The sequence below is a fragment of the Hirundo rustica genome, chromosome 1 (assembly GCF_015227805.2).
Source record: "Hirundo rustica isolate bHirRus1 chromosome 1, bHirRus1.pri.v3, whole genome shotgun sequence".
Taxonomy (NCBI): Eukaryota; Metazoa; Chordata; class Aves; order Passeriformes; family Hirundinidae; genus Hirundo; species Hirundo rustica.
In genome coordinates, this window is record NC_053450.1 from 21,764,541 (window position 1) to 21,777,247 (window position 12,707).

A 12,707-nucleotide genomic window follows, 5' to 3' on the forward strand; every position below is an offset into this window, starting at 1 on the left:
CAATGTCAACAGCCCTGCTGAAGCTTTTAACTGTTTTTCCTCTCGAGGAGCAACACAACTATTCTATTTTTCCTTTAATCTTTTAATTCATAATGGAATTTGTTGACCTGTAATGGTAAATACTACCCTAGCTGATCAAAGAGTACATAGACTCTCTGTCAAGACTGGTGTGTTCATGGCCAGTACAAACTAGAAGATGGCACATGCAATCTGTCTACAGAACCCTGTGCCTGGGTGTTAAGTGTCACAGTCATGTTGGTGTAGCAGACCATCCAGACAAGAGGGCTTGAACAGTGGGAAGGCAGACGAGACCTAGCTACCTACCCTGAATACACACATCATTGATGATTTACTACTTGGGATTAATTACTGAAGTTTTACTCAGGTGTGTTGCCGTATTATGTGAGCTTTTATGAGATGTTTATAGCTCTGTAACTGAATTTCCCAGTCTGTACTGTAAACATCATGTTTCAACATTCCTTTCTGATAATAGTCAGCTGATAGACTTCTAACCTGGCCAGTGGGATGGAGAGGTGGTAACCTTGTTCTCCAATCCCTGGTCATTCTTCAAAACCTATAAATGCAAGGTCTTTGTAAATAATAAAGTTCTTCTAGTTCTCCTTCTTCAACCTTCATCTCTTGAAGTCAGACCTGTGAGTATTTACTCGTGTCCTCTAGCGACACAGGGGTCTGCACAACACTGTGCCATGTGACACAACAGAGATCATCAGCTTTGCTCTCTTCATTACGTTAACTGCTGCTTTGCCTCAGCAACAGATGTTTCTGAAAAACTGAGTTGTTTCTCTTCAGCATGTAAGAGTAATATAAATCATAATAGATTAGCATAAATCATATGCTAAGAGTAGCATAAATCATAAAATAATGGCACTCACTAACATATCATGAATCAATATTTCGGGAATTTCCCATTCTAAAGTTCAGCTAAAATGAATTATTTTGGTCTAATGGATCAAGACAGCAGTAAATGTAAAAAAACCACTCTCCCAAATTTGCAATGATATCTATGTATTTCTATGGAATTAGCTCTAATTCTGAGGAAACATAATTGTGATTTTTATTACTCAAAAGATTAAAATAATTTAACTGAAATTGAGTATCTACCTTAAATTAAGTTAAGACTCAAGAAGAAAAAAAAAACAAACCACCACTTGCGTTTATCTTTCAGCCTGAAATAAGAGCATCACAACTCACAGGAATTACCTGTTTCTGTAATGGTCAATATTGAAGCTTTCTATTTTACATTTGATTTTGGTATAGACATCCTGCATATCCACTGAGGCACTGAGATCCTCTAATTCACTGACAATACAGACTTCTGCAACAGTCAAAGAAAATAAAAATTATTAGTTATTAATCTGAAACTTGAAGTATTTTAAGCAAGAAATATAGCTCAGACACTACATTTTGTAAATAGGATGATGCTACTTCTACTCAGAGTTTTCTCATAAAGCACTTTTTGATTCAAGTGTCACACTAGAATCCAAACCTTTTTATACAAATATATTGAAAAACATATACATGGGGTTTCTAGTTTAGGTATTTATAGCATAATTCCTAGGGTAAGAAAAATGGAAAAAAAATTTGCCAAGATATTTACACTAATTACAGCAGTTTTCTCTTTTATAATTATTTAAAATCAAAGGTTCAAGTACACTTCTCGAAAATTACCCTTAAGAATTAGTCATTTGATTTTTCACATTTCTATGGGCAACAATGTTAATAGAAAAAAAATTGAAGTCCTGCAGTTTATGGAATCTGAGTTTCTTTCAAACAATTGCTGTTGGATGATAATTCAACTATATCTCAAAGAGAAAAAAAGATTAGCTGTGCACAACACATACTTTACGTTTCAACACAGAAGTTGAAACTTCTCCTCTGAACCTTGTATTAAACTTCCTTTGACTTCAATGATTAAATTATGGTGATTATATTAAATTGAAATTTGACATTATCAATATTAAATGTACATACACAAAATACATGACTAAATAATATCAGAATGAAACATGATTGTTTCTAAGGAAATAAATGTTGCACTCTATGTCAATTAACCAACTTATTTCCAATTTAACTTAATCATCTGTCCACATGGAGGGGAAGTTTATGCCAAAAACAACACTGAATTCTAATTTGCATGCAGTAACTAATTACAGGTTGTTGCTGTTATTTAAAATTCAGCTCCAACCCATTATTTCTGTGTTATAGAGCTCAGTAATGTTGAATAGCTAATACTGTGCTGTAAAATAGGCTATGCTGCTTGGAATTTAAAACAGTACATTAGGCAGAAAAATGCAGAATACCTGTGCCATTATTTCTAGGATCAGGAGCAAACAATTTTACAGTAATTTTTGGCAACATCCACTGCATCCAAAGGCTGACACGTCCACTTGAGACTCCGATATTACTTGTTGTTTGTTCCAATGTAATGGAGTCTGAGAAGGGGGAATCATCACCACCCTGAAGAGAATCACCCTATGAAACAAAAGCAATAGCTGAGGGGGGAAAAAAAGTATTGCTTTTCACCACTTCTGGGTTCTTTTTCTATCTCAACCGATATGGATGCAGAAACTACAGAAATACAAATTCCCAAAGAGTATATTTGAATTAAGTCATTTGTAACACCAGGAAAAGATAAACAAAGTATTTTCCCCTTAACTTTCGTAGAGATAACAGACTTTGGCAAAGACAAAATAGTAAAACTCTAAGGTCTTATGACAGGTCTCCTTGGCATAGCACACTTGCCTTATGAACACTACAGTATGGAAACACTTCCATCAATTTAAAACAAAGGCTAATAGGAATATTTGGAGATGCAATAGGAAAAGGGGTATGAGGCTTGCCCATATCCGAAAGGAAGGGTCATTGGAAGTACCAAATGAAGAGCCACCCAGTAAAGCCGTAACACCTATGCTATATACACACTGTGTTTGAGTAATTCTTTTCCCTCTTGTATGTGCATCCCTGTAACTTCTCGGAAAAAAATATTTCAGAAAATAATAGCTTTTTGTAAGAATTGGAGATATTTTATTTGCCACTTTCTAAATATTTCTGTTGTTAAAAAAATGATTGTCACTTGTAATATTCTTCAATGTATGAAACGTTGACAAATGAGCCTGTAGAAGCTTCTATGTCATCAATAATCTCTGTTCATTCCCTAAAATTTTAAGGGCTCAACAAAGAAGACACAAAGATTAATGTTTTTAGGAGAAAATGCTGACAAATTAAAGCTATACTGAAAATTCTGTTACATGGGCTTATTGGAGCAATGCGGGCATGTTCTGATAATATTTACCAGCCAAAGGACCTCATCCCGCTCCTTTGCTGGGTCTTCCAGATAGGGAAAGAAAGATGCAAACATATAACTGCTCATCAGCCCACAGTGTTTACAGCCTATTAAACTGAATGCAAGGGACACATAAGTCACTAATGTCATCCAGAAGCCACTGAATATCCAGGAGTATCTCCACTTGCAACTCCAACATGTGTTGCAAGTTTCCTTCATTCAAGCACAAAGAAAAGAAAAAGGTTTAGGCGCTTTGATCCACTTAGACTAAGTTGTTTCTAAGACTAACAGACCAATAAACACCCCAAGTCTTATCTTTCATTGAAGGTTTGTGGGAATAGGCATTGTAAATTATGACGAACAACATGTTTGAGATTTAGCTAATTAAAAGCCAAGATTATTTCTATGGAAGACATCCCAGAAGGCAGATCTACACAGAAAGCACTACAACTGGACTGAAACCATTTTAACCTGTCAGGCAAGATTCAGAATGCACTCGTTCCAACTTCAGATGTCCCAGGAAAGCTTGCTTTCAGTAGCAAAATTAAAATCTGACAGTACTTGTCTCATTCTGCAATCCAAGACTGGAAGATGCAAGTATGGAAGTTCTGTTAGCAATCTGTTTTCTGGATGGGTAGGACCTAGCCCAAACCTAATGACCTAACTCATATGGAAGCATTTATGTTGACAAATCACATTTTCATTCAACTCAGGGCTACAATTTAATTATAGGCTTTCTAAACTATAAGGGGATGCAGAGAGAAACAGCAAAGGTTCTTTATCTGCGTGCAGAAACCTTTACCCCTAAAAAGCTCAATGATACTTACTACAATTGGGAGAAACCATCTACGTTGTCAATAGCTGACACAGAGAACTTAGCATTCCAGATTCCCTTCCTCATTTGTATGAGGAAGGGAAAGGTTATCCAACTAACCAAGGTATGTTTCTAGAAAATAACACCTAAACATGAGACTATAATATCTGGACCAGCTCAACAGATGTAACAGTAAGTATTGCAATGAAAATTAAGATCCAGTTTACCTTCAATCATCTGTAGTGACAGTGACTTTGTGTTAATCAAAATGCATGAAAGAAAACAAGTACATTTCTATTTGTTTTTATATTTCTTAAATAAGGCATTATTGCTTACAGCTCTGAACATTACCTGGAGACCATAGGTGACCATTTTTTGAAAAACTGTTAGATTCCAGAGGTCCAAAAAGCATTTGCTCCCTATCACATTCTAAGTGAGCTAACTTGCTTACACAATCCCACCTGAAATCTCTCTCCATGGAGGGTCACGGACCTAGCATGACCCTCTTGCTTTCAGTGTTTGCTTACTCTTTGTCTTCTGTTTTACTCTTACACTGTCTGCAAATTTAATTATTGAACATAGCAGGGCCTGTCTCCTGCTGTGTATCTAATAATATTTAATGCCTACCACAGCAGGACATCTCACTGGAGAAACCTCAGATAGCTCATGTCTAGCTCCCAAGTCAGAGTGGCACATTGAACATATGCCACCCAACAAAACAAGTTAAAAAACCAGTGTGGTAGAACCTGCTAAATAACCTGTTCAGGGCAGAGGTTTAAATCCTTTCTCACAAACTGTGACTTGTATTTCCTATTTGCTTCTTCAGCAAAATCCTTCCTGCCTTTTGACTTTTTTGTCCAGATTTCCCATCTCTTCATACTCTTTGCTAACCATGTCCTTGCAAGATATTTCCTACTGTCTCTATAAAGAGATCTTCTCTCTCCAGTGCCACTTAATTATCCTACAAAGCGGCACTAACTGACAGTGACATGAGAGTAAATATCTTTTCAACTCTGTAAACAAAATACAGTTTTCTTCAGGGATGCCAGCACCTGTCCTTGGAATGGGAATGTATGGGGAAAGCAGCCTTGCAGAGTGTCAGGCCTGGAAGCTCCCAAGCATCTGAAAGGATGTAGGCAGGGCAGCTACTTCTCCAGTGCTAACCATTGTTAGTCCTTCTTGCTTCTCCAGAAATGGCAGGCTACAGTAATAAAACAGTGACATAACCCAGCCATTTGGCTGTCCTTGACTATCCTGGTCAACCCTCTGCAAACACTAGCCTGCCTTCCTTCAACTACTCTGCTCACGTGTAAAGCAATGGAAGGTAGGAGTGAAAAATGTATCCTTCCAAAGTCACAATGCTTTGAGAATCCTATCTCCTGTTTTGATGAGTCTTTATTTGCAAAGTCCTCATTCTTGGAGGACATTAGAGAAGCCTCAACCTATTTCATGACTTGAGATTTCACGCCATGAGAATGGCATTAGTACTGATCCTTTCAATTTCTGACAATACACGCCTTTCTTTTTTTATTTTTTGTATAACATCCACATAGCTCCTTTGACACTCTGCCTTTCAATAACTTCCCACACCTTTGTAATTTGCCTTTGAATGATTGCCCTAAAAGATGACGCTTCAGTGTTGGAGTTTCACTGTGTCTGAGATGACCCTTCTCATCACACCTCACATGCTCCAAAAAGATGGTGGAGTCAACAGTACTTTGGGCAGATCCCTTCAGCAGGGCAGATCTGAAAGAAGGAGCCAGCCAAAGAGAATTTCCTTGCACTAAGATCTTCAGATGGATTTCAAAGTATCAAGAAATAAAAGACAATTAAGGTAAGGAAAGGGAAAAACGATACTTACATGTTTATTTACAGTTCAAGCCAATGCTCTCGACAATGCTGATGTTCTGTGGACCCATTTGTGGCTCTCTATTCCTTGTATTGTATAAAATACAATTTTTATTTTTTTTTAAATCTTAAGATTTTTTTTCAAGTTCTGTTTGTACTATAAACACACTCCATTTTGCCAAACCATGACTTACAAAGTGTGATGGAATGGGTGAGAATGAGAGACAGTCTCCTCGTCTTCCACACACTCCCCCACTCCTCCACTGAACATGTTCCAAAATGGATTTTGAATGGAAATCAACTTTGTTCTAAAATTTTGGCAAGTCTCTACATTTCTGATAGTTGAAAAAGAAGAAAACAATAGCTGATTAAACTTAAAGGGGTACACTTAACAGTAAATACATATTGCCACCATGGTAATTTTTGAATTTTATAATTGGGTTATTTTATTTCTGTAATTTAATGTTTTCAGCTGTTTCATACATTTTGTTAGGATTTTTTTTCCACAGAGAGCTATTTTTATTTAGTGGTTTGAGTACAAAGATAACTTTACTCTGAAGAGAAGTCACGCTATAATTTTCCCACACTTCTTTAGGATTACTTTTATGAAGATATTAAATTATGTACAACGCCTCTCTGAGAATCAGTCATTTGATAATTTTGGCACAAGGTTCCTTAAAACAGTATTTGTGTGATTTCTGAAGAACTGCATTTACCCTAGAGATACCCACCCAGATGTATCATTAGAAACTGGACCTGCAATTGCCAGGGTTTGGATCTCATTCTACCACAGAGCCTGAAAATCCTAGCAAGGGCCTCAACTAACTTCACCTCACCCAACAATTCCGTACTTGGGCTCCTGCACTCCACCCAGTATTCCAGGTCACTCGCCCGTACTCCCCCTAGGACTGGCAGCAGGTCAGCGTAGCTAAAACTGGGTTCGGCTGTGGCATTCAGCGATGATCTATGGATGGCAGCCACAGCAGCCTCAGAGCTTGCCAAGAGACACCTCCAGCTGCTCAACACCCCGCCCCTGTCAGAGGTGCTGCCTCTGCCTACTTCAACAGTCTAACTTCAACATACTACCTACACTTTTTCTGCAATGAAAACGTGTAAACAGCTGAATTGCCCCATTCTCTTTGTCAGTGACAGATGCTTCTCTGAAGAAATATATAAGATGTTGCATGTATGTATGTATGTATGCCTCCTTTGGGAGGCAAAAAATGGAAGAGATTGCATTTCTTCTTAGCCTTCCGTTCATGGTACTGTAACCACAACCATTAGGCAGAGTCAAAGGGCCTGAAAAACTGGTCTGCAGTAGCTGATGTTTGGGGGTTTTTTTTGTCCCCAAATAAGCCCAGTTTCACAGGACGTTTTTTGCAATGAAAGACTAAAGACTGAAGTGAGAAGAAAGGCCTTGCTCTTGTTTCTCATGGACTTGCAATTTTCATTTTGGATTTTCAGCACCCAGCATGTTATTGTTAAATATGTTTATGCATTACTTTTTTGCGCTGTTTCCAGATCTACTGAAAAATCAAGCCAGAGTCAGAAACCCTGAACTATTTTCCCACAACTTCTCATGCCAAGTCCTAAAATATACAATTTAAATTCTTTTACCAATTGTTGCAAATTGACCGATATACTTTGTTTATTTTCTTACCAGAATTTATCTTTGTTCATCAGGAAGATCCAAACATGCGAGGCCTTCATCCCTGGCCTGCGTAAAGCTCAGGGATGATCACAGTTTGGCCACACTAATGCTATGCCTTATCAAAATAACTTCTGCGTTCTTGCTCAATCACCGAGTTTCCCCAAGGACTAAACACTTCTACCACTGTTTGTACTTAAGTAAACAGTAACAAGTGGCCTGTTGTAGTCTGTACTACCTTACCTTTTCCAAGGCAGGGATGGTAAAAATGATTAACTGTTTGCAGCCTCCAATATTTGAGCCTCTCACTCATGCTTCCCGTCCTACCACCACCCAGGCTAAAAGTCAGCAAGCCTAGGTAGCTTTATCCACAGCAGATTGTGGTGCTCACATCAAGTTGTCAGCAAGAAAAGAATTAGACACAGCTTAAAATATAAATAATTCACAGATCACATAAACAAATTACCTTTTTTTTTGCTATTTGATATAAATAGTTGTGCAAGTTTGCTTTCTTCTTTTATAGCAAGTCTGTTGCAGCTGAAAGAAGCTTTAAAAATAATCATGTGTCTCCCACAGAGCAAAACACAGTAACTATAAAATCTCAAAATTTAAAAAATCCCACAGCTACAGCAGCAAAGCTGTTTATGTTTGACAGATTTCAAGATTTCAAGGCTCAAAACTACAGAAATATTAACAAAATACAGAGTCTGATAAAAAACAAACTCCTCAAACATCTCTCCAAATCAAACCTACAGAAATATATATTATTAATTAATTACTCTAATATTGTTCCCTGTTCACTAATTCACTAAATTTCATTTAGATATTTTAGAATTTTTAGGAGAAGAAGTTTTCTAGCTAGTGTATAACATTTGTTGAGAATACAAAGAAAATTAAATAAATGATGAAGAACATTTTGGGAAAGGGTAGGATATGAACACTGAACTTGGACCCATATTACCAAAATAATCTTGGTAACATATGGATTAAAACAATTACTGAGTAGTTTCAATGAAGGCTCCAAGTACAGCATGTACTCCAAATACTGCTGTCTATATAAATTATCAAAACCAAATTGTTATTTATAAAGCTGGTGGTTTCTGATTGTAATGAGAAATTAATTGGATGTGAGTAGGGGGAAAACCACTATTTTTGTGACCATATTGTTTTCTTACTCTTATTACTTACCTTCAATTTTGTATCCATGCAATATTTTTCACAATTGAAATCATGTACACAGAGATATACACCAAAACCAAGGCTACTCAAATAATCTAGAAACATTTTAGTGAAACAACTTAAGAACTGAAACTCTAACTCAAACACCTTTTAATATCAGCTGCCTCCTTGGGGTGTGTGTGCGTATGTTGCATATAAAAAGTAGGCACTAGCAATCACCATTTCATTTTCTCCAAACCTGGGAATGAATATAAACTATACACAAGGCTAAATCAATCCTGGCCAAATGTTGAGTATGTATTGCACCCAGAATCCAAATTATTGTATATCTGCTTGTGTTCCAGAATTGCTCTATGAAGTGTCCCTAAAGTTGATGTGTCCTGAGACTGAAAGCCAGTCATTCAGAAAAGTCTCGCTACATTCTAATAGATTTATGTTAAAAACAAAGCACGGCATACACGTGATACCTTGGTATACCTTAAACTCAGCTGATGCATTTTTGACTCTCTCTTGGAGGATGAACAAGGTCAACTCACTATTCTAACTTGTAAACCTTACAGGGGAGCTAAGAAAACCACAAATCCTACGGCTGTGCAGTTGCACAGCTTCCTGTGACCCCCCACTCTACTCTATACCAGCTACCTGGTGACTTACAGCTAATAATACTCATGGGTGAAGTTTAACAGCATTCATGGTGATAAAAGAATTAGCCTGCTTTCCTCAGTACGGTGCAGACTCCTCCCCCTCCCCGAATATTTTACAGTCTCAGGTAAACACAGACATTATGATCAGGTACCAGATTGCTCCAGGCAGTTACACAGTGTTATAAATTAAGGAAGCAGAAATACATAAAACATCCAAGCTTATATCTGAAGATGCATACCCAAATGCTCACATGACACAGCTACAAGAGCACTCTGAGACACAGCCAGCTGAGACAGGGGAATGGACTGAGCTTCAGGAGTAGTTCATAGATGGTTCAACACAGTGGTTCAGCCGTGGCTGGATGGAGGTGCAGTGAGCACACAGCCGGGCGCAATGCCAACCTTCACAGCCCAGCACCTCTCCTGGTTGCCAATGCAATTTACACACAGCAGCTCTCTACCGAGCCAGGCATGAGTGACTGGCTGACTGCTTGGAATGGCTCACAAACAGCACAGGTATCTTCAAAACAACACTTACTATTCTACTAATTCTGGACTCGAAGAATGGCTTATGCTTCCCAAACACACTAACCACAGCTTTCTGACACAAGATAATATGAACTCACTTCAAAGAGAAACAGTATAAACAAATAGCAAATATAGGTGCAATATAGCAAATTTTTTTTTCTCTATTTTGTTCCACCAAAATGAGTAATAAAGTATTCTTCATTAGTTTATTGAGGCAAAGTTACTTTCCACCTGGACTCTACTACTCTTTTTGATTTTTCTGATTCTTCCTTGACTGCACACCACTACATTTTGTAGGTCAGAACTGACACTTCTTTTATTTTAAGAAATAAAAATACCTCTGTAGTGGTTCCAATGTCAGCAGATGGGCTGTATGTGCTGGTATCTGGTGGAATGGTACCAACACTACTCTTAACAGGAGAACTAGGAGGAGCAGGTCCTGTCATGGTTTCAGTATAGACAGAAGATACAGATTGATATAGAACTCCTTTCCTCTGAATTTTATTCCAAACTTTACTTGTGATCTCAGCCAGTTCATACAGAAGCTGCACCTAAAGGAAAAAATAAAACTTAGTTTTAGGATGAAGCTTCTCTTAATGAGGTGAAGGAAAAATCAAAGTCTTCCACCGAGACTTACAATATCGCAGAACTGAACTTCTCACCATTTATAATGTTCTAATAAGTAACTACATTGCAAATAAAATAATTAGCATCAGTTACAGCATAGTGACTTTGATAAAGATAATCTGTGCTTTGTGTAAACATATGACAGCTCAGAAACATAAGCAATAACACGGTCTTGTAAAACTTTTACTAGCATAAATTTTAACAATTAAGCAAAGGTAATTTATCATGTACTTCATATGTATAGACACAGCCTCTAGGAAAAGGCAAATGTAAACTTTATAAAATATTAACAATGCAAAATTAATCATTCAAATTGTATTAAAATAATAATCCCATGCAGCATGTGAAACTGATCCAGCTTTGGAAGAATACTCACTACCAAACTAGTCTCCTGGCATATGTCATTCCAATATTCGGAAACACACTGTTTAACTTGCACATTGTTTGACTCAGTTCTAAGATATTTACACAAGTTTATGTAAATAAGCATTAATCATGGAATTTGTATGACAACATATTGGAACATACTGTATAAAAAAAGGTCAGTGAAAATTGAAAATAATATATAAGCAGATTCACAGCTGGATACCATACCCAACTTGCCATTATAAAAAATTGAAATTCTCATATTTATAAGAACTTAAAGCCTCAGGACACTTCTGCTCCATGAAGCTGGCTTCTAATGTGGGCAGAACAGATGCAGAAAAACACTGCTGTCAATCTATATTTGATATAAAACAGTGCTTGATTTTGTGCGTGAGAATGTGTGATGAAGTCTCAAAGTACATGATGCAGTCCTTTCTTAAGAGGTGAAATGCTGGAATTTTATAAAAACCTCCTTAATTCATCTTGGATTTTCTTTTGAAGTTTCAAGGTTTACACAGAGCAGGTCATTTAATCTTTTGACAGAATTTTCCTCAGAGGAGATAAACTTCACAGTACATTTTTTTCTTTCATACACAGAGCAATCTACGGCCAAACAACTCTGCCTGTGATGAAGAGCTCTTTCAGTTATGCTCTAAAGTATTTTGTGCCTGTAGCACTCTGATAAGCACTGGTAATCTTTAAATTACCAAATTCAAATTTCTAAGTTTTCCCGAGTTTTTTCCATGTAATGCAGGAAGCTCAACTAATGTCCTAATGTAAGTAACTAATGTAACATCCACCCAATTGATTGACTAATGTAACATTAACTGGTGTTGACACTTTGCTGGCAAAAGTATCCCTAGAAATTTAATAGGATACCGGCAGATATCCAAATCATACATGCTTGCAATTTCCCCATGTCCCATTTTTTTTTCCAAGAAACCAAAGGAGAACTAAAGCTAATTTTGTTTTAATGAAGCAGGGGTTTCAGAAAATTATTTATGCTACTGTTCCTAATGGCACAAAGTAATGCAAAAGAAGGAACTTGTGTTTACCCTATGCTCACACAAGTGAAGAGGTTTGTCATCAGTTAATCCAACACCAAAAGGTTTAAATTTTACTGGGGTTGCAGTAGTCATAATCATTAAAGCTACTAATTACTTATCTTGTCAGGGAAACTTTTTTTTAATTGCTCAGGCTAGAATCTTTCCAGCCACTCTGAAACAGTGGCTATTTCAGACAGCAGTAGCTGTGTCTCTGAATATCACCAGCAACCAGCCAACCAAGTAGGATGATCAAAATACTCTATCTCTCTCTGAAACTAGGGACAAAATAAGTTCAGCAAACAAAAAGAAACACTTTCATTAGAGGGAGATGATTTTCATGGAGTTATATTAAAAGGTGAAAAATACAAAAAAGCCTCACAATAAAGCCTCATTAAAACAAAAAAGATGGCACGTGTTTACATGTAAATAAAATTTCAAAACTTCAGATAAAGTCACATCTTTGGTTGTTTTCAATGCATCTTATTTCATTCCATTGGTTGGTACTGATTGAAATAGTAGGATTCCTTTTTCTCTTGTTGGTTGCATGTTTTCAAATGCATAGTCTCAATATTTTAAAAATACATTTCTGATTATACGAGAAGTTCTAGTGTAAATGTAAGGCCTCTCTCCTTTCTAAGTATTTCTGAGCACATATAATAATTATTTTACAACACACTATTTAAGAGAAGAAAAATGGTAGGAC

At 36.9% G+C, this 12,707-nt stretch overlaps 1 protein-coding gene across 8 annotated transcripts in view; it reads right to left on the reverse strand.

The window, feature by feature from the left end:
• Window positions 1-12,707, reverse strand: part of VPS13B (vacuolar protein sorting 13 homolog B) — a 428,881-nt gene that overhangs the window by 183,520 nt on the left and 232,654 nt on the right. For all 8 annotated transcript variants that reach the window (XM_040076409.1, XM_040076406.1, XM_040076434.1 and 5 more), the window contains 3 exons: window positions 10,304-10,516; window positions 2,322-2,493; window positions 1,222-1,336 (listed from right to left, as the gene is read on the reverse strand). In XM_040076409.1, coding sequence (XP_039932343.1) covers window positions 1,222-1,336; window positions 2,322-2,493; window positions 10,304-10,516 — 500 coding nt within the window. The remainder of the gene's footprint in view (window positions 1-1,221; window positions 1,337-2,321; window positions 2,494-10,303; window positions 10,517-12,707) is intronic.